The sequence below is a fragment of the Ictalurus furcatus genome, chromosome 24, assembly GCF_023375685.1.
Source record: "Ictalurus furcatus strain D&B chromosome 24, Billie_1.0, whole genome shotgun sequence".
NCBI lineage: Eukaryota > Metazoa > Chordata > Actinopteri > Siluriformes > Ictaluridae > Ictalurus > Ictalurus furcatus.
Window position 1 is genome coordinate 839759 of NC_071278.1, and position 22696 is coordinate 862454.

A 22696-nucleotide genomic window follows, 5' to 3' on the forward strand; every position below is an offset into this window, starting at 1 on the left:
GGAGGAAACGCTGGAGTAAACACTGGACCCAGTGACGAGCGTGACGATGTTAGCGTGAAAGGTGAAGCTTTGGAAGCTGATCTGTTTGTATTGGGTGTGTGTGTGTGTGTGTGATGACACACACTACACTCTCTTTAGATTAAATGAACATTATCTTTGATTATGAACCAATAACACTCTTATTAACCCTTATTAACAGTCTTAATACAAATATTTCTGATGAACTGGGGTTGTGTGTAAATGTAAGGCTTAATGTTGACATTTGCTCGGTGTTACGTGTGATTTCTCTTTAGTTTTGTCAGCGTTGTTAATGAGGGATTGCGCTCAGCGTGTTCCATTATAGTTTCCTTATTAATAATAATATTAAATGAAATATTAGTCGTACGGTGGACTTTAGGAGCTGCACACTAAATTAAATAAGTAAATAAAGAGATCAGAATCATCATCTTGTGGATAAACGTTGTATTGTGTGTTTTAAGCCTGTTAATGAACTTATAAGATACTTTAAATCTTTTGGGTTTTTTTTTCTACCGGTCCATTAGTAAGTAAGTGTACATGCACGTGTTGCTGTCGATGTATTGAAACCCCACACAGGAAGGGCTCGCGTCAAACTGCTGACTGTTTCAATTCTGAAATGCAAATAATATTGAAATATTTCTGCTCTTACCTCTGTCAGGAAAAAACCATGCTTCCACTAACGATTATAATAAAGGCTGAATTCATTCTATTTCCTGTCTGTTTTCTGTCTTCCTGGGTTTTTTTTTCTGTCAGATAAATTAATCAGTTTGTTCTTTCCCTTTCGGTCTCTCTTCCCTTTTTTCTTTCAGTTCAGTATTAACAAATATCAGATTTTTGTTAAAAAACACCCCCCAAAAAACCCCAGAATTATATAATAAATTATAACACGTATTAAATATGTAAAAAAAAAAACAAAAAAAAGTAATGTAACAGTAAATAAATATGTACTATAACAACATAAAATGTTATTTTATCTACAGTAATCTAGAAGTTTGAGGGAACGAGGCCTGTGTATTTTTATCACCCTTAACGGTCTAAAATGTTGTTGACATATATACTATTATAGACACTGTATAACTGATATATAATAATTAATTTCCACACTCTCACCGTCTACACACACACACACGTATTCCCTTGAAAGGATTTCATTCTAAATATAATGTTTGCCATTTTGAATTGTTTTAAATGATGCAAACGTTCTTCAAAAGCACACGAACACAAAAATTACACTAACGAGATTATTAAAGGGTGTTTCCTCTCTTTTTAAACTCAGAACTGACCCATGTTCAAAAGGAGTCCAATAAAATCCACGTGTGTGTGTATATAATTGATTTTTTTTGTTATTGTCACTTGTTATTCTTAGTGTCACACATACAGTATATACGTTGTATGTATGCATCACTGAGTGATGTCCAAGTTATAAATGATAAATTATAAGTGACGGTTAATTTGAACTGTCTGGCGCCCAAACCCCATAAGTAAGGTACCATGCTACATTCTAATTAGTCAAAACCAAGCGCTGATTAATTAGCTGGACTGTTAATCATTCGGGACTGAGCCCAGATTCTTCTCCATGCATTTGTTCCAGCTCAGTTAGTAGCCTAATTTAGTTTTATGGACGCTGAGGTAACTTGGCTGGCAATGTATGACATGATCAGAAGAAGTTGGATTTATTACAAAACTTGCCTCGGGTGTTGCCGCTGTTTTGTAGAACTACCAGACTGTTAACTTTTCAAACAGACTTTACAGACTTCTGTAACTAGGCTGGTTAGGTGGTCTAGCCAAGAGGAGGCAGAGCTGTATCACTGTATGGGTTTAGCTGCTGCAGTGCCACACAGAGTTCATTATCTTTCCTTCTGCTCTGCTCAGGTCATGTTCGGACGTGTACATACCTTGTTTTCAAGAGGATGCTACTGTTTCAGTTTCAACAACTTTACTGGTTTAAAAAACAAAACAAAACGGCGTATATCCATTTTCCCCTCACACTGGCCGCCGCGAACCGTTTTCATCCACACAGAGCCGAAGCACATTCAAGCACAGTCATATTCCTCAAAATACATGAGGTTATATTTTTAACTGCTGCAGGGCCAGGTGTCACAGAGTGTACCTTTAAGTCTGTAATTCAGTGTGGCTGTAAATGTGAAACCAGTTCTACACATATGAAAGTGAAAGCGTTTATGAAGCCTTGACACAAGTGAAGTGAAGGCTAACACAATGAGGATTGTTACCTGAAGGTAAAATATTTCACTATTTTAATTTCGTGTGTATGAATGAATGAATGAATGAATGAATAAATAATGTATGTAAATGAATGTATGAATGAGAGATGTTTGACTGGATATTCGTTCTTTTATTGTAGACATTTCTCGTCTCGGCAAAATAAATGAAAGTGAACACAGCTCTCATTACTGAGGTTAAACTAATATAGTCGTTTATAAGTCCATCATTGCCGACTTCTGCTGAACACTGGATAAACAAAGCTCAGGAGAAATAAACGATGGATTACGGTAAGAGTTCCACGATCTCGGGCTGCTAGGAGAACCAGGCCCCGGGACCGCGGTGTTGATTAATGCCGCCGGGCAGGACAGAGGGCGCCGGAAACGGTGTGCGAGTGAGCGGGTCAAGCGAGCCGGCGTCCGTGCTAGGCTAAAGGCTAACCCTAGCCTCCCGGCTCTACCGTTCATTCTCCTCTCCAGTGTTCGCTCTCTCCACAATAATCTGGATTTATTAAGACTACAGCTGTCTGCTCGGTGAAATCAGGGATGGCTGTGTTCTCGTTTTTAATTAAACATCGCAGCGACAGCTTTCCGGACACAGCCATTCGGCTAGCTAAATCCGGACACAGCCATTCGGCTAGCTAAATCCCGACACAGCCATTCGGCTAGCTAAATCCGGACACAGCCATTCGGCTAGCTAAATCCCGACACAGCCATTCGGCTAGCTAAATCCCGACACAGCCATTCGGCTAGCTAAATCCCGACACAGCCATTCGGCTAGCTAAATCCCGACACAGCCATTCGGCTAGCTAAATCCGGACACACGCGCTGACAGGACCGCGGTACTCTGTGTGTTTACACCGAGGGTGCAGGAATGCCGCTGTGGTCATGAGCTACTGATGGAGTTTATAACTGTAGAGTGCCGAGAACACCACCTGCTCAGGGGGTTTACCACCGTGCTCAGTGTCGCGGTGTACAGTCCATAAGGGTTCTTCTTCTCCTCCTCCTCCTCCTCCTCATTATTCGGGGTGTACGGCGGGTGGCAAACAAACTTTTGGTGCATTTCCGCCACCTACTGTGATGGAGTATGGAGCATCCATGTTGAGGGGGAAAACAAGCTAACAAAAACACTCCTATACTACATTCTTTTAATCAGATTTGTTGCTTTTAAACAGTCTAACAGAGCCTTAGAGACTACTGGATTATTCCTTAACAAGTTCTGTAGAGTTAAACACCTGAATTCATGTAGGAATTACATTCAGGATGGTGTGGGAATCCCGTGGGATGGGTAGAATACAGGTTTGCTAAGATCAGCAAAAATACCACACTTTATTCAATATCTATGTTTTTTATATTTAATTGTATCCCCCCCCCCAGTATAATGGTATTATAACACAATAAAGATGGACCAGGCAGTCCGTACAGGATTTCGTGGAGTTTTTTATGATTGTTGCAGACAAAAATGCTTGATTTTGCTGCGGCTTTGTTCAAATTTTGCGACACAAGTTGCAGAGTTTTTCTGTACTTTTTGTGTGGAAAACTATTTGAGTTGGTGAAATTACAATCACATGAAATGGTTCCGCACGGTCTTTCACAGTGATGTTTGTTGGTAAATGAAACTGTAAATTAGCCGTACTCATGTTGATGCTCGTGAATCGAAGAGGGCTTCGGCCGAATGCACGTCGTGATGACGTCACATGTCTTGGCCCGAATCTGCGGAAACTCTGGTGATTTCTGCGATCATAAAATCGCTAAATCCTGGAGGGACTGATCAAAGCAGACCTAAAAGCATGATCAACCTGAGGACTTTTTGTTACTTATGATGGTCTATAAGAAGTACAACTTCCTGAATGTATCCCAATTTGTACATTTATGTAATTTAATGCTGTTAACATTATAAATGTTATATTACCAAAATGTATTAAATTTCTTTCCCCTAAAAATAAATGTTTAACTGGTGAAACTTGCCTGCATATTTATTTATTTGTTCATTTGTTTGTTCATTAATTTATTCGTTTGTTAATTTTTGTCTGTCTGTATCTATATAGACTGAGAAGAGATCAGGCCGGTCGTACACAGCTGTCTGTCCATGACCAATAACGTTTCTTTACTAATAGTGAAAGATGGATCACTCTAATCCTCTCCAACCTGATGGATCTCAACAATTAAAGATGAGGTGAAGCTTCTGCTACTGTAACTTAGACACAAATATTTAATGAGAATTTAAGGACTGTATTTACATTATAGAGTAAAAATCCAATAAAATCATAGCAGACCATTGTAGTACCAAGCTGTGTCCATAAAGTGTGATGAGGAGTGAAACAAAAAATAAAAAGAAAGGAAAGAAACAGCACAAGCCTTATAAATCAAAACCCTTTTCATTTCCATTCAAAATCTTTTGTAATGAGACTATTACTACACTATCTACTGACTACCTGGTAAATGATTAATAGTAAAAAGTGTGTGTTGTTGAATAGTGAAACCTGGGAAAAGACATCAGACTGTCCAGGACCTCGCAGTGTCTCCATGAACAGTGATGTGGGTACAGATCCTCCACCAAAAAAAAGGAAAAATGAAGACTTCTCATCTACACACAGGTAACGTCTCCTGACAGGAGATGATTTTTTTTTTTAGTTAATATTGATGGTAGATAATGATAATGATAATGAACCTGCATTATCAAAGCTTCTGAGTAAATCTGCCAAGATCTTTTGCCTAAGAAATAATATCTCTGTAGGCATCATGGTTCCAGCTCAGGCAGTAGTTCCAGCTGTAACATGTAACTCGTTCTAATATGTTATCGTTTCTGTAGTAACAGTATCATTGATGTGGTGACATTTTAAAACATAAGTTTAGGTAATATGGACAATGGTGTAACAATGGTGTATGATATATATAACAGTTAATCAGGAGATCAGAGATACAGGGTAAGATCAAACTCAGCAGTGACAGTGGATTATTATAACGCTGGTATTATAAACATCTCTCTAATTACTTCCTGCTGATTATTTCCACAGACTGATTAGATTATCAAGTACATATTTAATCAATGACAGAGATTGTGCTTGATTTCTCACTACATGTCTGTTACCGTGTTACAGGTGTAAGTCTGGAACCACTGAACCTCATCTTCTGGAGAAATACAAATTAAATCTGATAAAGAAGTTTCAGCATGTAAATGAGGTGATAACAAACCAGGGAAACCCAACACTTCTGCATGAGATCTACACAGAGCTCTACATCACAGAAGGAGACAGTGGAAAAGTCAATAATGAACATGAGGTGAGACAGATCGAGGCAGCATCCAGGAGAGCAGCAACAGAGGAAACACCAATCAAATGCAGTGAGATCTTTAAGCCCTTATCTGAAGAAGACAAACCCATCAGGAGCGTTCTGACAAAGGGAGTCGCTGGCATTGGAAAAACAGTCTCTGTGCAGAAATTCATTCTAGACTGGGCTGAAGGGAAAACAAATCAGGATGTTCATCTCATATTTCCACTTCCTTTCAGAGAGCTCAATTTAATGCAGGATCGAAACCGGAGTCTGATGGAGCTTCTTCATTTCTTTTATAAGGAGTTAAAAGAAACAAACATTTCCAGCCTGTACAAAGTTCTGTTCATTTTTGATGGTTTGGATGAGTGTCGTTTCCCTCTGGATTTCCAGAACACAGTGAGGTTGTGTGATGTAACTGAATCAGCATCAGTGCATGTGCTGCTGATAAACCTGATCAAAGGGAATCTGCTTCCCTCTGCTCTCATCTGGATCACCTCCCGACCAGCAGCAGCTGATCAAATCCCCTCTGAGTGGGTCCATCGACTCACAGAGGTACGAGGGTTCAATGACCCACAGAAGGAGGAATATTTCAGGAAGAGGATCAGTGATCAGAGCCTGAGCAACAGAGTCATCACACACCTGGAGTCATTAAGAAGCCTCTACATCATGTGCCACATCCCAGTCTTCTGCTGGATTTCAGCCACTGTTCTAGAGAGAATGTTGGGTGAAGCAGAGAGTGGAGAGATCCCCAAGACTCTGACTCAAATGTACACACACTTCCTCATCATTCAGACAAACGTCATAAAGAAAAAGTACACAAAGAGCAGAGAGACAGATACAGAAATGGTTCTGAAACTGGGTAAACTGGCTTTTCAGCAGCTGATGAAAGGCAACCTGATCTTCTATGAGGAAGACCTGATGGAGTGTGGCATTGATGTGACAGAAGCATCAGTGTATTCAGGTGTGTGTACACAGATCTTCAGAGAGGAGTTTGGGCTTCACCAGAGTAAAGTGTTCTGCTTTGTTCATCTGAGCATTCAGGAACACCTCGCAGCTCTATATGTGCACCTGGTCTTCATGAACGAAAATGAAAATCTTTTTAAAAAGCCAAATAACTTGAAGATATTTAGTCACAAGGTTACGATCTCAGATGTCCACAAGAGTGCTGTAGATCAGGCTTTACAGAGTGAAAATGGACATCTGGATCTTTTCCTTCGCTTTCTTCTGGGTCTGTCACTGGAGTCCAATCAGATCCTCTTACAAACCATAGTGACACAGACAGGAAGTGGCTCTCACAGCACACAGGAAACGGTTCATTACATTAAGAAGAAGATCAGAGAGAATCCCTCACCAGAGAAATCCATCAATCTGTTCCACTGTCTGTATGAACTGGATGATCATTCTCTAGTTGAGGAAGTCCAACACTACCTGCAATCTGGAAGTTTACAGCAAAGTGAACTTTCTTCTTCTCAGTGGTCAGCTGTGGTGTTTGTGTTACTGACATCAATGCAGGAACAGGATGTGTTTGTCCTTAATAAATATACCAACAAACACTGGACATCAGAGGAGGTTCTTCTGAAGCTCCTGCCTGTGGTTGCAGCATCCAGAAAAGCTGAGTAAGTAATGCTGAATATGACTGTTATACTGTTAATGTTAGCAGCAGAGAAGCTGAAAGAACTTTATAAGAACTTTCAGACACTGATGGATCTCAGAGGATTCGTAAATCTGATGTGAAACTGGATATATGTGCAGCATGTTGAAACATGAGCTACTTGGATTTGTATTTGATATTTGTATTTTGGGAGTGTTTAATAACTTGTTCGATAATGTACACTAATGCTACTGTGCCATGTATTTTGTTATTCCTTTCAGGTTTAAAGACTGTTACCTGAAACAGAAAGGTTGTGTAGCTTTGGCCTCAGTTCTCAGCTCTGAATCCTCCAGTCTGAGAGAACTGGATCTGTCTGGGAATAGATTCAAAGACTCAGGAATGAAGTATCTTGCTCCTGGAGTGAAGAATCCTTACTGTAAACTGGAGGCACTGAAGTAAGATCATCTCTGAGAGTCACTTTGCATACATTAAATCTTGACTAGTGTAAAAGCAACCCCTCCCCAATTTTTGTCTTTTTTTTCTCATTATGATGTCATGTGTATAACATAAGTCCATGATTCTGTATTCTCCAAGGCATAACGGGAAAGTGAATAATTTCTCCATTCAACTTACAGTTCAGTGACTGAGGGAGTTCTGATCTGTGTGTCCTCAGAGAGTGAAGAGTGTGTCATTGTCTCTCTGCAGGTTGTGTAGTTGTCGTTTCACAGGTGAAGGCTGTGCTGCTCTGACTTCAGCTCTGAGATCAAACCCCTCACACCTGAGAGAACTGGATTTGTCTGGGAATTATCTCAGAGACTCAGGAGTGAAGTGTCTCTCTGCTGTACTGGAGAATCCTCACTGTAAACTGGAGACACTGAGGTAAGATCATCTCTCTGAGAGTCACATGACCTGCTCCTCAAGGCTAATTCATACTTCTGCAAGCCCGTCTGTGTGCACATCAGGGTGTCGTGCATCGAGACTTGCACAGGGTGAACTGTTTACTACATACTCGCACGTAATGTGAGTGTGTCCTCTAGGAGGCATTTATGAAGCATCGTAACTCATCTGTGTTCAGATAAATGAGTGGCTTTTGTATCGAAGCACTTTCAATTCAGTTTTTTGTGTAGCGCTTTTTACAACGGACATTGTCTGAAAGCAGCTTTACAGAAACATAAACACGGGATACAGATTTTCAATGTGTGAATTTATCCCAGTTGAGCAAGCTGGTGGAGACGGTGGTGAGGAAAAACTCCCTAAGATGTTAAGAGGAAGAAACCTTGAGAGGAACCAGACTCCGAAGGGAACCCGTCCTCATCTGTGTAACGACAGATAGTGTAAAAGTAAAAGAAAGTTCATTATGGTTTAATATAAAGTCTTTTTGGCCTTAGAAGCAACCGTAGTCCCAGCAAATACAGTGAGTGTGTCCATCTGGAATTGGAGTAGATGAGAGCTCCATCCAGAGGCAGGGCATCAGAACGGATCAGACAGGTCCGGAGAGCAGAAAGGATCAGGATCTCTAGTATCTCCATAAAATCGTGTGTGGCTCAACAGAAGGAGAGAGGGATCATTTTAACTAGTGTTTAAATCCACAGTTCTAACGATCACTGAATGATGTTTTAATTAGAATTTTTATTGTTGCTGTGGTTTACATCACCTACAATGTGTGTTTATTGGGAGTCCATTAAAAGAAAGAGAAAGTAAAATGTGCGATCCTGTAGTATTAAATTGGCCATGATAATGAACTACGGCCCTGACATACATCGATCAACAATAACAAAAAAAAACACCTGCTTAATATTGTGTAGGTATTGTGTCAGGTCACTGGTTCTTCTTCCTTGGAGAACTTTTGGTAGGTACCAACCCCTGCATACCGGGAACACCCCACAGCACCTGCTGTTTGGAGAAGCTCTGATCCAGTCATCTAGACATCACAATCTAGCCTGTGTTCAAGTCTATCAGAACCTTACACTCGCCCATTTCTCCTGCTTCCAACACGTCAACTTCCACAACCGACTGTTCACCTGCTGCCTAATATATCCCACCCCTTTACAGGTGCTGCTATAACGAGATAATCAATGTACGTCACTTCACCTGGTTCATTGGTTTTAATGTTATGGCTGATCGCTTTATATCCTTATTGCACTGTTATTGCACTCATATAATTCATGATTAAGATGCTGTATTTCATAGTGATTAAATACTGCAGTGCCTCCTGCTGAACTGATCTGTGTGTCCTGAACTGAGCGAGTGAACAGTGTGTCATTGTCTCTCTGCAGGTTGGAGCGTTGTGGTGTTTCAGGTGAAGGCTGTGCTGCTTTGACTTCAGTTCTGAGATCAGATCTCTCACACCTGAGAGAACTGAATCTATCTAGGAATTATCTCAGAGACTCAGGAGTGAAGTTTCTCTCTACCGGACTGGAGAATCCTCACTGTAAACTGGAGACTCTGAGGTAGGATAATCTTTGAGTCACATGACCTGCTCCTCAGTAAGACACATTCTCTAATAGTGAGACTGAAGCAGAGGTTTTAGGTTCAGCATCAAATATCCTGAGAAGGCATACAGTGGTGCTTGAAAGTTTGTGAACTCTTTAGAATTTTCTATAAATATGATCTAAAACAGCATCTGATTTTCACACAAGTCCTAAAAGTAGATAAAGAGAAACCAATTAAACAAATGAGACAAGAATATTATATTTGTTAATTTATTTATTGAGGAAAATGATCCAATATTACATATCTGTGAGAGGTAAAAGTATATGCACCTCTAGGATTAGCAGTTAATGTGAAGGTGAAATTAGAGTCAGTGGGATGACGATCAGGAGTGAGTGAGCGTCCTGTTTTATTTAAAGAACAGGGATCTATCAGAGCCTGATCTTCACAACACATGTTTGTTGAAATGTATCATGGTACGAACAAAAGATATGCTGAGGACCTCAGGAAAAAAAGTTGTTGAAGCTCATCTGGCTGGAAAAGGTCACAGAACCACCTCTAAAGAGTTTGGACTCCACCCATCCACAGTCAGATTGTGTACAAATGGAGGAAATTCAACACCATTGTTACCCTCCCGAGGAGTGGAGACGAACAAAGATCACTCCAAGAGCAAGACGTGTAATAGTCCACGACGTCACAGAGGAATCCAGGGGAACTTCTAACCAACTAAATTGACCTCTCTCACATTGGCTAATGTTAATGTTCATGAGTCCACCATCAGGAGAACACTGAACAACAACGGTGTGCGTGGCAGGACTGCAAGGAGAAAGCCACTTCTCTCCAAAAAGAACATTGCTGCCCTGGCGGTGGAGAATTTTTATTTACAAAGTCCGTAAGAGTGTGTGTGCGTGTGTGCAAAAGTGTGACCCTGAGATGAAGTGCTCAGTCGTCTGCAGGGCTGCCGGGGTTGTGCTGGGGTTTCCCCGAGTTCCAGGGATCCCTTCTTTCCCTCAGGCAACGCCGCTGGTGTAATCAGGGGGCGGAGTTTTTGATCGTGTTGGTCTCGTCTGAAAAAAACACAACACAGATTAGTGCACGTGCCTGGAGAGCCTTCTCTCCATTTGCGAGCGGAGGATCACCCTTTTATACTCTCCCATCAGCTTCTGGAAGGTGGAAATCTGCCGCGCTGCTTATCATCCACCAGCCGTGTGTGTGTCGGCGGCCCCGCCCCACAGCCACATGCTCTCCGGCTGTCCAAAACATTGGTAGTGCTGAAGCGGTGCTGTCTCTTCAGCACCACAGTGGCAGTTGCCGGAGGAGCGATCTTTGCTTCTTGTGTGCCTGTCGCCACAGCACCCACCCTCAGCTCGGAGCCTACTGTCGTTGTGGGTCGGGCCCACAGTGCATCACGTCGTGAGAGGCTATCTGCATTCCCATGTTGGGTCCCCGCCTGGTGCTGGACCTGGAAAGAGAAATCCTGCAATGAGAGGAACCATCGGGTTACCCTGGCGTTAGTGTCCTTGGCCATCCACTGCAGTGGGGCGTGGTCTGTCACCAGGAAGAAGTGTCGACCGGCCAGGTAGTACCGCAGCTCCTTGATGGCCCACTTTATCGCCAGGGCCTCTCTTTCCATGGCAGCATATCTCCTCGCAGCTGGGGACAACTTTCTGCTGATGTAGAGGACCGGGTGTTCCTCTGTGCCCAGCCCGGTCTCGGATACATTTGTGTGCATGGTGAATGGAAGGGCGAAGTCCGGGTTACGCAGCACTGGGGTGCTGGTGAGAGCTTCTTTCAGGGCTTAGAACGCCCGCTCCACCTCTGCAGACCATTTCACTGGGTTCGGCTGGCCCTTCTTTGTGAGATCTGAGAGAGGGGAGGCTACAGAGGAGAAGTTAGGCATGAACCTGCAGTAGTACCCTGCCAACCCCAAGAAGGCACGTACCTGATTTTTCAGCGTAGGCCGGGGATAGTCTTTCACTGCCTCAATTTTCTTCATCTGTGGCTTCAGTAAGCCCCGGCCAATATGGTACTCTAGGTACTGTGCCTCGGTCAGCCCCAGGTGGCACTTTATGGGGTTGGCTGTCAGCCTTACCTACCGGAGCCCCTTCTGGACCTCCCCCAGGTGGAACAGGTGATCTGACCAAGTGGAGGAGTGGATGACCACGTCGTCCAGATAGGAGGCTGCGAATGCACAATGGGGTCGCAGGACAATGTCCATCAGCCGCTGGAACGTTGCAGGCGCTCTGTGCAGCCTGAAGGGGAGAACCCGGTACTGCCAGTGGCCGTTTGCCATACTGAAGGCCGTCTTCGGTCTCGCCTCAGAGGCCAGTGCCACTTGCCAGTAGCCTTTACTTAGGTCCGGTGTGGATATGAACCGGGCCCTCCCCAATCGCTCCACTAGGTTGTCCACTCAGGGGACGGGATTGCTGTCAAAATCAGAGACCTGGTTCAGCTTCCGGAAGTCGTTTCAGAGGCATATACTTCCGTTGGGCTTCGTCATGACTAAGATGGGGCTGGACCAGGGGCTGTTGGACTCCTCTATGATGTTGTCCTGGAGCATTCGGCTGACCTCCTTCTCGATAGCCTTGCGGCGGGCCTCCAGGACACAATACTGCCGCTGCCATACCACCACTCCTGGGTGGGTCTTGATCTCATGGTGGACCACCTGCGAAATTCCCGGAGAGGTAGAGAAAACATCAGTGAATTGACCCACCAACTCTGATAGCTCCTGTCTTTGTGTGGGGGTGAGCTCTTCACCCAGCAGGACCAAGGAACCCTTGTTTTGACTCGTGTCCAGGGCCGCGAACGCAGACACTACTGGCACCGGCTTTACCCATTTTTTTAGCAGGTTCGCGTGGTACGTTTGTATCTCTGCTCAGTTACTGGGCTGCTGCAGGCAATAGTTCATGGCACCCTTCCACTCGAGGATTGTGTATGGACCCTGCCACCAGTCTAGAAACTTGCAGGAGCTGTTCGGCACTAGCAGGAGTACCCGATTGCCAGGCTGGAACTCCCGGGGAAGCGCTGGGTGGTTGTACCCTCGTTTCTGCATCTCCTGGGCGGCTCTCATATGTTCCTGGACAATCGGGGCCGCTCGGCCGATCCTCCCCTGCATCTCCTGCACGTAATCCAAAACATTGGTGGTGCTGAAGCAGAGCTGTGTCTTCAGCACCACAGCGGCAGTCGCGGGCGGAGCAGTCTTTGCTTCTTGTGCGCCGGCCACCGACCTGTAGCCACAGTTTACTTCTGCATTAAGAAACTATCAGTATATTTATGAAAGGATTCTCTATCTCCCTGCATGATTAAGGTCACACTGGTGAATACCTGCACTCAGTTTCCACATATCTTTAACTGCTGGACCTGAGCACAGATACCCTCAAACTGTTGAGCAAATGCTATGGGAAAAGTCAGTTAGATAGGTGGAGGTGTAATATTGAAAACCCCCACACAGTTAGGAGGGGTCAATGTTTGAATGATGATTATCACATCAATTGTGGATAGAATATGTGCACATCACTGAACCCAACTTGTTGCTGAATAAGCACAAATCCCCACAGCCACACTGAAAAATCTAGTGGATAGCTTTCCCAGAAGAGTGGATGTTGTTATAGCAGAAAAGGGGGAACAACTGCATATTAATACTCATGGTTTCGGAATAGGATGTTCAACATGCTGATGAATGTGATTGATTTGAATTGAGAGAGTGAAGAGTGTGTTGTCTCGCTACAGGTTGTGTAGTTGTGATATCTCAGATGAAGGCTGTGCTGCTCTGACTTCAGCTCTGAGATCAAACCCCTCACACCTGAAAGAACTGGATCTGTCTGAAAATGAACTCCGAGACTCAGGAGTGAAGCGTCTCTCTGCTGGACTGGAGAATCCTCACTGTAAACTGGAGACACTGAGGTAAGATCATCTCTCGGAGATACTATATTTCTTATCTTAGCAATATTTCTGAGATGAAAGAAATCTATCCTAGTAATATTTACATGAGCTTCAAATGAAAGACCGGGGTCAATAATCACTCCAAGGTCTTTTACTGCTGCACATGATGCAACAGAAAGTCCATCCAGAGTATCTGTGTGATCAGAAAGATTACTTCTAGCTGCACGTGGTCCTAGTAAAAGTTCTTCTGTCAGAATTAAGTCAAAGGAAGTTAATAAGCATCCAGTGTCTTTATTAAGCTGGGGACTCTCGTCTGGCTTTCCTCTTCATCACCATAAAAGCAGAAACTAATCCATGTTGATGAATAATTTTATCCAGAGGTAGCATATAGAATATAGAGTAAAGAGCAGTGGGCATTAAACAGAACCTTGTGGGATATCAAACATTAGATTAGCATGCATAGAGATGTCACTGTTTACACTGCCCTCCATTAATAATGGCACTCTTGGTAAATATGAGCAAAGAAGCTCATATATTTAACCTTTTGGTCTTATGTTTAAGAGATTAGCAAAAGTACTCTGCTCTCATGGATATCAAACATTTGCAAACACAGGTTTATATAAAAAAAATCTGTGTTAAATATAGGTGCGCAAGTACATTTGGAAAAAGTTCCTGCCGAACTGACCTGTGTGTCCTGAACTGAGAGAGTGAAGAGTGTGTCATTGTCTCTCTGCAGGTTGAATTATTGTGGTGTCTCAGATGAAGGCTGTGCTGCTCTGACTTCAGCTCTGAGATCAAACCCCTCACACCTGAGAGAACTGGATCTGTCTAGGAATAAATTCAGAGACTCAGGAGTGAAGTGTCTCTCTGCTGTACTGGAGAATCCTCACTGTAAACTGGAGACACTGAGGTAAGATCATCTCTCTGAGAGTCACATGACCTGCTCCTCAGTAAGACACATTCTCTAATAGTGAGACTGAAGCAGAGGTTTTAGGTTCAGCATCAAATCCTGGGGAGTTGAATAATTTCATTTTAGTGCAAAATGTATTATCTAGACACACACACACACACACACACACACACACACACACACTAATTTTTATTAACTTCTGTATTAACCAAGTGTAGGGAACCTAGAGCAGAGACACACAGGAGGCCGTTTAAGTGTCAGTTGTGGAGAGTTTATTTTACAGTCCTTGAGGGTGTGGGTGCAAAGGTGATGCCGTGGGGTGAAGTCCTCAGGCGCTGGGGTCATCTGCTGGACTGCCAGGGCTGTGCTGGGGGTTTCCCGAGCGGCTGGGATCCCGTTCTGCAGCCAGGCAAGGCCGTGGGTGCAGCCAGGGGGTGGAGTCTTCTGTTGCGTCGGAATCCTCTGCAAGAAGCACACAGCAAATTAGCATGCATACCTTGGAAGCCCTCTCTCCCTTTGCTAGCAGAGGATCACCCTTTTATACTCTCCCGTCAGCTGCTGGATGGTGGAGAGCGGCCGCGCTGATCATCAACCGTCAGCCGTGTGTGTGTTGGCAGCCCCGCCCCGCAGCCACGCGCTCTCATGCCTGCAAATTGCATCTTCCTTCAAACAACTAGAAGCTGAATGAGGTTATTTGTGGGTGCCTTATATAGTCTTCATGATGCGTTTCTACTTCGTCACCTGGCTGAGGCAGGCCAATCTGATTGGCGTAATTTCACACAATAAGACACCGTTTCCATCAAGGGGCATTCCCAAAGTGTCAAGCGTCACGCAACGTATCGTTCCCTTCTCAGGGAACAGGGTTACATATGTCTCTTATATACATCATGACTAAGTTGCTGTATTTCATGTGATTACAGACTGCAGTGACTCTTTGGTGAAAAAGTTCCTGCTGAATTGATCTGTGTGTCCTGAACTGAGAGAGTGAAGAGTGTGTCATTGTCTCTCTGCAGGTTGTGTTATTGTGATATCTCAGGTGAAGGCTGTGCTGCTCTGACTTCAGCTCTGACATCAAACCCCTCACACCTGAGAGATCTGGATCTGTCTTGGAATGAACTTGGAGACTCAGGAGTGAAGTGTCTCTCTGATGTACTGGAGAATCCTCACTGTAAACTGGAGACACTGAGGTAAGATCATCTCTCTGAGAGTATCATTTCATGTCTGTGCACACTGAGTAATTCTACCCTGAGAGAGAGAGAGAGAGAGATCCAGAGATCCAAAATAGGGATGCAACAGTTTTCCCTAACAGCGCTTTTTATTTAATCCATTTATTGCAGTAAGTTGTAGGGATGCCTCGGTACTTATACTACCACTTCCTCTTCTGTGTCTGTGCCATTTGTGCTAAAAAAATAGTAATCAAGGGAATAGTGAATGTAAAAGTTTACTTGGCTTGGCTCAGAGGGGATGTGGCTGTTGGCAAGTCTTGAACTAAACTTTTTCTATTAATAATAAATATTAAACTGTCTATATCTCTCAAAATAATAAATAAAACTACTTATAACTGAATGCTGACTAGACCATCTGACAAGGATACAAGAGGTATTTGCTCTCTCCTTCTGATCTAATCATCCAAGGCAGGCCATTAGATGGCTTGCTGGACTCTAGGTAGTGTGATAGTCTATGTTTTTGTGATCAGTCAGGATAATGATGGGAAAACTCACACTTCCTCACCCAACATCAGTGCCTGGCCTCACTAATGCCCTTGTGGCTGAATGGACAAATCACTTCAGCCACGGTCCAAAATTTAGTGTAAAGCCTTCCCCGAAGAGTGAAGGATATTTTAACAACAAAGTGGGACTAAATCTGGAATGGGATGTTCAAAAAGTACATGGGTGTGATGGTCAGGTGTCCACATACTTTTGAGTATATAGTGTACGATGCGGTAAAGCAACAAATCCAAATGATTGACTTGAATGGTTCCTTGGACCAGTTGGGTAGCCCTTGTGTTGGGATTTTTTTTTCTTCATTGCCCCACTTAGAACTTGAGTCCCTTCCTGGAATTAGTTTCCATTGGATTTTTTTGACTAAAAAAAGTCAGTCACTTGGCCTGAATCCAATTTAGTATGCATTTGACTTGTTTAAGACAAAACTGAAAGCAAAAAAAACCAAAAACAAGTGGGACCTTAAGACATCTGCACTCAATGTCTGGCAGAGCATCACCATGGGAGAAACCCAGTGTCTGGAGATGTCTACGGGTTCCAGATTTAAGACATTAATTGAGTGCAAAGGATTTGCAGACAAGTGTTAAAAATAACAATTTAATTTATGATTGTGTTTTCCAATTTCTTTTGGCCCTAAAAAAGGGGGCACAACATGTATAAAAATTCCTACACCGTTTACCTGATTTGGATGTAAATATCCTCAAATTAAATCTGAAATTATGCATTTTGAGCTCATATTCATGAATTTCACCTTCAGTATACTGTGGTTAACAGCTAAAATAACGTTAACTTTGTCAATGTCCAAACTGTTATGCTCTTGGCTGTAAACATGTAGGCATAGCTAAACAAACAAAACTAATAGAAAGCCTGGCACATGATGGATATCAAACAACCAATTTGACACAATTTCCCCTTTTTTACTTTAATAAAATATTGAAATGCATTTTAAACAAATGTACATTTTGTGCTGTAGGCACAAAGAGAGTGAAGAGTGTGTCATTGTCTCTCTGCAGGTTGTGTAGTTGTGATATCTCAGATGTAGGCTGTGCTGCTCTGACTTCAGCTCTGACATCAAACCCCTCACACCTGAGAGAACTGGATCTGTCTTGGAATAAACTCAGAGACTCAGGAGTGAAGCATCTCTCTGCTGGACTGGAGAATCCTCACTGTAAACTGGAGACACTGAGGTAAGATCTTCTCTCTGACAGTCACATGACCTGCCGTGCAATAACGTTCATCATTCATTAAATGATGAAGATAGCTACTATGATCTTCCATACTGGGTGCACAGCAGTTTGTAATCATATGCCGTCCTCCTGGTGGTAGATTTTAGATGATTGTGTATCAGCGCTAACACTGAGATTTTAAGGGAAAATTTCTGAAACTTTGTCAGTCAATGATTTTGGTCGCAGCTGCACTAAACTGGTCGCCGGTGAGCACGTCACATTACACGTTCTACGAAAACCGATCCCAACTCACGATCAAAGACGATCCTTTACGATGTGAGATTGTGCCTGCGACAACAGGATTGGGCCAAATATCGTACAGTGTAAGCAGAGGTTCTAGGTTCAGAATCAAGTGGAAAATCATTTCATTTCACTGCAAACTGCCTAATGATTTTACCTCTCTCTCTCTCGCTCTCTCTCACACACTCTCAGTTTAACCTTAATGTAGCATTTTTACAATATATTTTGTGATGTACACCAGTCAAAACAAACCTGCTGTCAATAGGGCAGTGGTAGCTCAGTGGGTAAGACGTTGGACTACTGTTCAGAAGGTCATAAGTTCAAATACTAGCACTGTAAGGCTACTGCCGCTGGGCCCCTGAACGAGGCCCTTAACCCTCAACTGCTTAGTTGTATAAATGAGATAAATGTAAGCCGCTCTGGATAAGGGCGTCTGCCAAATGCCATAAATATAAATGTGCAAGTACAGTTTTGTTATTAGAGCGACAGCATCCAAACATCCCAGTTTATCATACCACTCTGCCCATGAACCCTCTAGTTACTGTATGTGCCTTTACCTAATAAAAAAACTGACTAAAAGCTTGACTAAACAAATTTTTCAGTCTGGACTTAAACCATGAGACTGTGAGTCCCGAACACTAATTGGAAGACTGTTCCATAACTGTGGGGCTTTTATAAGCGAAAGCTCTTCCCCCTGCTGTAGCCTTCACTATTCCAGGTACCAACAAATAGCCTGCACCTTTTGATGGAAGTAGGCATGACTGATCATAAAAGACCAAAAGTTCGCTTGGATACTGTGGTGTGAGACCGTTTAGTGCTTTATAGGTCAGTAGTAGTATTTTATAATCAATGTGAAATTTCACTGGGAGCCAGTGCAGTGTGGATAAGATCGGGGTGATGTGGTTGTATCTTCTGGTTCTAGTTAGGACTCTAGCAGCTGCATTCTGGACTAACTGGAGTTTGTTTATGCTCCTACTGGAACATCCAGACAGTAAGGCATTACAGTAATCTAGTCTAGAGGTGACGAAAGCATGAACTAATATTTCTGCATCGTGTAGTGACAATATATTTCTTATCTTAGAAATATTTCTGACATGAAAGAAGACTATCCTAGTAATATTATCTACATGAGCATCAGATGATAGACTGGAGTCAATAATCACTCCAAGGTCTTTTACTGCTGCACATGATGAAACAGAAAGAACATCCAGAGTTACTGTGAGATCAGAAAGATCACTTCTAGCTACACGTGGTCCTAGTACAAGTTCTTCTGTCTTATCAGAATTAAGTAAAAGGAAGTTAATTAACATCCAACGTCTAATGTCCTTTACACATTCCTCAACTTTACTAAGCTGCTGTCTGTCCTCTGGCTTCGCTGAAACATACAGCTGTGTATCATCAGCATAACAGTGGAAGCTAATTCCATGTTTATGAATAATTTGACCTAGAGGTAGCATATATAAAGTAAAAAGCAGTGGGCCTAAAACAGAACCTTGTGGAACACCAAATTTAACCTCGGTATGTGTGGAGAAGTCTCCATTTACATCTACGAACTGATAACGATCGGTCAGATAAGACCTGAGCCAGGAGAGGACTGTTCCCTTAATGCCAACAACATTTTCTAGTCTATCAAGGAGAATAGTGTGATCTATAGTATCAAAAGCTGCACTAAGGTCCAGTAACACAAGCAGCGAGACACAACCCTGATCAGAGGTCAGTAGAAGGTCATTTACTACTTTAACTAACGCTGTCTCTGTGCTATGATGAGGTCTAAACCCTGACTGATACATTTCATGAATGTTGTTCCTGTGTAAGTACGAGCAGAGCTGCTGTGCTACCAACTTTGTAGAATCTTGAAGATAAAGGGCAGGTTTGATATTGGCCTATAGCTGGTTGTCAAGGTCAGGTTTTTTAAATCAGTTTTCAGACACACATTTTAAAACAGTAACATGTTTACTGTCTAATTTAAGTACAATTTCAAAAGGCTAGTAGGGTAGATATCATGCATCCACAGATAACAGGTGCCATTTTATTATAGTACTTTAACAGTAACTGGGAGTATGTAACACCAGATAAACATCACTCACTGAACTATCAAAAAAGCGTCCACCAACCTCTGACCGCTCTCTCTGGCCTAACCCTCATTCTGGATGGAGCGTGAAAGAGAGGAACTTCAACTCTTTAGTTGATCGCCAGGTGGAATGTGGCTGCAAAGAGGAGTCTCACATTTCCCTCCACTGAGACCGCAACGAGAGAATGACTTGCTGAACTTTACCCAATACCATGCAAGATTTTGTCTTTCATTTTTTGAGCAAATGAACTTCTTTTGTTCAAGTTTACTACTTCAAAGTTTAATGTTTAAACACACACACACTCGGGGTGGCTGTGGCTCAGGTGGTAGCGCGGGTTATCCACTAACCCGACCCACATGACTCCACATGCCAAAGTGTCCTTTGGCAAGACACTGAACCCCAAGTTGCTCCCGATGCAAGCTAGCGCTTTGGATGGCAGCTGTGCTACCAGTGGGGGGTGTGTGTGTGGTGTGTGTGGTGTGTGTGGTGTGTGTGAATGGGTGAATGAGAAACAGTGTAAAGCACTTTGTAGAACCATTAAGGTTAAAGTGCTATATAAGTGCAGACTATTTACACACACACACACACACACTGTCAAATATCAAGGAGGTAACTCTGGACTTCATTTCAGCAGCCACTGCACCATATTACATCACTGTCACATGACCACCTGCACCTGTATCACAAACCCATTTCCCCAACAGTAGTAAAAAGTGTTACTCCATTGTAATTGCTCTTGTTTATCGTGGTTTGAGAAAATCAGTTCTGTGGATCATGTTTGCCACTTTTCAGAGCACACCTAATGAGCAAATAATACCATATATTTTTCTATTTTTTTTGTTGTTATTGCTCACAGTAATACATGGTGATTCAAGGCGGTAGGGAATGTGTCTATAAAGTTCCTGATTCTCTGTGAGTCCTGAACTGAGAGAGTGAAGAGTGTGTCCTCGTCTCTCTGCAGGTTGTGGTATTGTGATGTCTCAGATGAAGGCTGTGCTGCTCTGACTTCAGCTCTGAGATCAAACCCCTCACACCTGAGAGAACTGGATCTGTATTTTAATAATGTAGGAGACTCGGGAAAGAAGCTTCTCTTCGGTCTTAAAGATGATAAACGTTACATCCTCCAGGACTTGAGGTTCGTTATAAACATTTCAGATACACATGTAAAAGCAGAAATATACAATTAGACATATTGGCATTGTTAATGTTTTATTTAGTGAAGTAAAAAGTAAGTAAGTAACCTGTTCCTAATCCCATGAAGAGCTACTTATTGATAAACGGGTGTGGATTTAGTGAGTCATTGAGGTTTTTTTTTTCTACTTGATTGAACTTTGTATTTAGAATTACACTGATGTTTAATGTTAATGCTCAACCTGTCAGCTTAATTATAAAACATTTGTTTTCTTTTATTTTAGGGTGTAAAGACTTTTCATCGGATGCTAACACCATGAAGACGGTTGTGAGGGGCGGGGGTGTTGTGGGCGTTGGGACGGCGGAGCTACCTCCCTGAAATAAGTTTTTGCAGGGTGTGATGCCTGTAAACCGAACAGATGGACTTTCAAGGAGAGGTGTGACTTACAGTTCTCCATGTGGACTGAGAGTCAAGATTTCCCCTTCATTTTAATCAGATCTAGACATTTGGAGGCCCTAGGCAAAATGATGTTGGACGCCTCCGCACCCCTCCTATGACAACATGTTTTTTCCCTTTACTTTAAAATGTTAACTTAACTTGATTAAACTTTTTTTTAAAAAGTCAGTTTATAATTATTTAATAAGAAATTACTCATAAAGCCACACTGACTAAAAATTTTAAGGCAGCCAGGATTTTTTTGTACAGGCAGCCAGCAGTAATGTGTTGAGTAATTTATTTACAGTAACACACCCATCCACTATTTGGGATAATGAACAGTTTTGCCGACTCTATACAATAAAATCGGGGAAAAAATGCAAGACAACATTACATTTCCAACAAATAATTACAAATCAACACTTCAGTAAATGAACATCAGTGCCTTTATCGTGTTTTCCTAGCTGGGTAGGGACAGGATTTCCCCCCTACTGAACCAGTATAGATTTAGATATAGATATATTATGTGTTGCACTGTAATACCTTAAATATACCACTATATACACAAATCAACTGCTAGTGGACGTGAAAGAGACAAACTATTAAGCAGAAAGAATAATTAATTTCTTCATAATATTGCGTGCTTATTTTCAATAAATATGACGAGTATTTATGATTTGAAAACTAAAATGAAGTATTATGTTAAAGCAGTAATGTAAACATCTGCGGAATATAGAAAATATACAGAGAGTTAAGGTACTTTTTTTATGCTCTAGTGTGTTTGTTCTTTGACTGTGAATACAAACTTCTTTACTTTTACTTGAGTGTTTTGCTGGTCAGCTCCCGACGTCATTGTACACGCGAACTCAAAGTGTCTGACAGTCTCGACGCGTCGAGGATCCTCACGCTCTGAAATCCTGAAATGACTCTGATTGACAGAACAAGACCCAGTTTATTTTTAATATACATTACAATCACTCCAAAATATATGATTGTGTGTGTGTGTGTGTGTGTGTGTGTGTGTGTGTAACAGTCCTTGGTCAAGCATGCTTCAATGCAGGTCAAGAGGTGTCATTTCCATTAAATGCCCTTTGACCCTCACTAAGGCCATCTCCTGGTCCAAGGTCACAGTCTACCTTCACCAGATTTTACTGAATGTTGCTTTACGCTAACCCATGTAGTGAGTTTCAGTCATCCTCTCTCTCAACAGAATACAATATTACGTCTTAGTCTTATCCTTTAAATATATACAATATCAGTACAGTGAGTAGAGACCCTCAATAGAGAGAATGATCAGAATGTGAGTGATTCTTATCCTCAATAAAGAACAGTATCAGCACTTTGACGTTTGTACTCAGTGATGAAAAAGCTAATGGAGAACTCCACTAGTTCATAAAGTGATCAGATGTAGATCCACAGTTACATAAGCTTCCATAATATAATCCTGTTCTAAAGTGGGGAGAGTGGGACCAAACAGAGGAGAAGAAAGAAGAGAGAACATTAACTGAGTTGGAGGTGGAGGAGTAGAAGAAAAGATTTCTGCTGAG

At 42.3% G+C, this 22696-nt stretch overlaps 1 protein-coding gene across 1 annotated transcript; it reads left to right on the forward strand.

The window, feature by feature from the left end:
• Window positions 1-1452: 1452 nt before the first annotated feature.
• Window positions 1453-22074, forward strand: LOC128600404 (NACHT, LRR and PYD domains-containing protein 12-like). Its single transcript, XM_053612865.1, has 13 exons — window positions 1453-2255; window positions 4286-4413; window positions 4715-4834; window positions 5339-7126; window positions 7383-7556; window positions 7807-7980; window positions 9378-9551; window positions 13261-13434; window positions 14150-14323; window positions 15337-15510; window positions 17058-17231; window positions 20544-20717; window positions 20998-22074. Exons 2-13 carry the CDS (start codon window positions 4361-4363, stop codon window positions 21002-21004), a joined length of 3360 nt encoding a protein of 1119 aa, XP_053468840.1. The 5' UTR covers window positions 1453-2255; window positions 4286-4360; the 3' UTR covers window positions 21005-22074.
• Window positions 22075-22696: the final 622 nt, after the last annotated feature.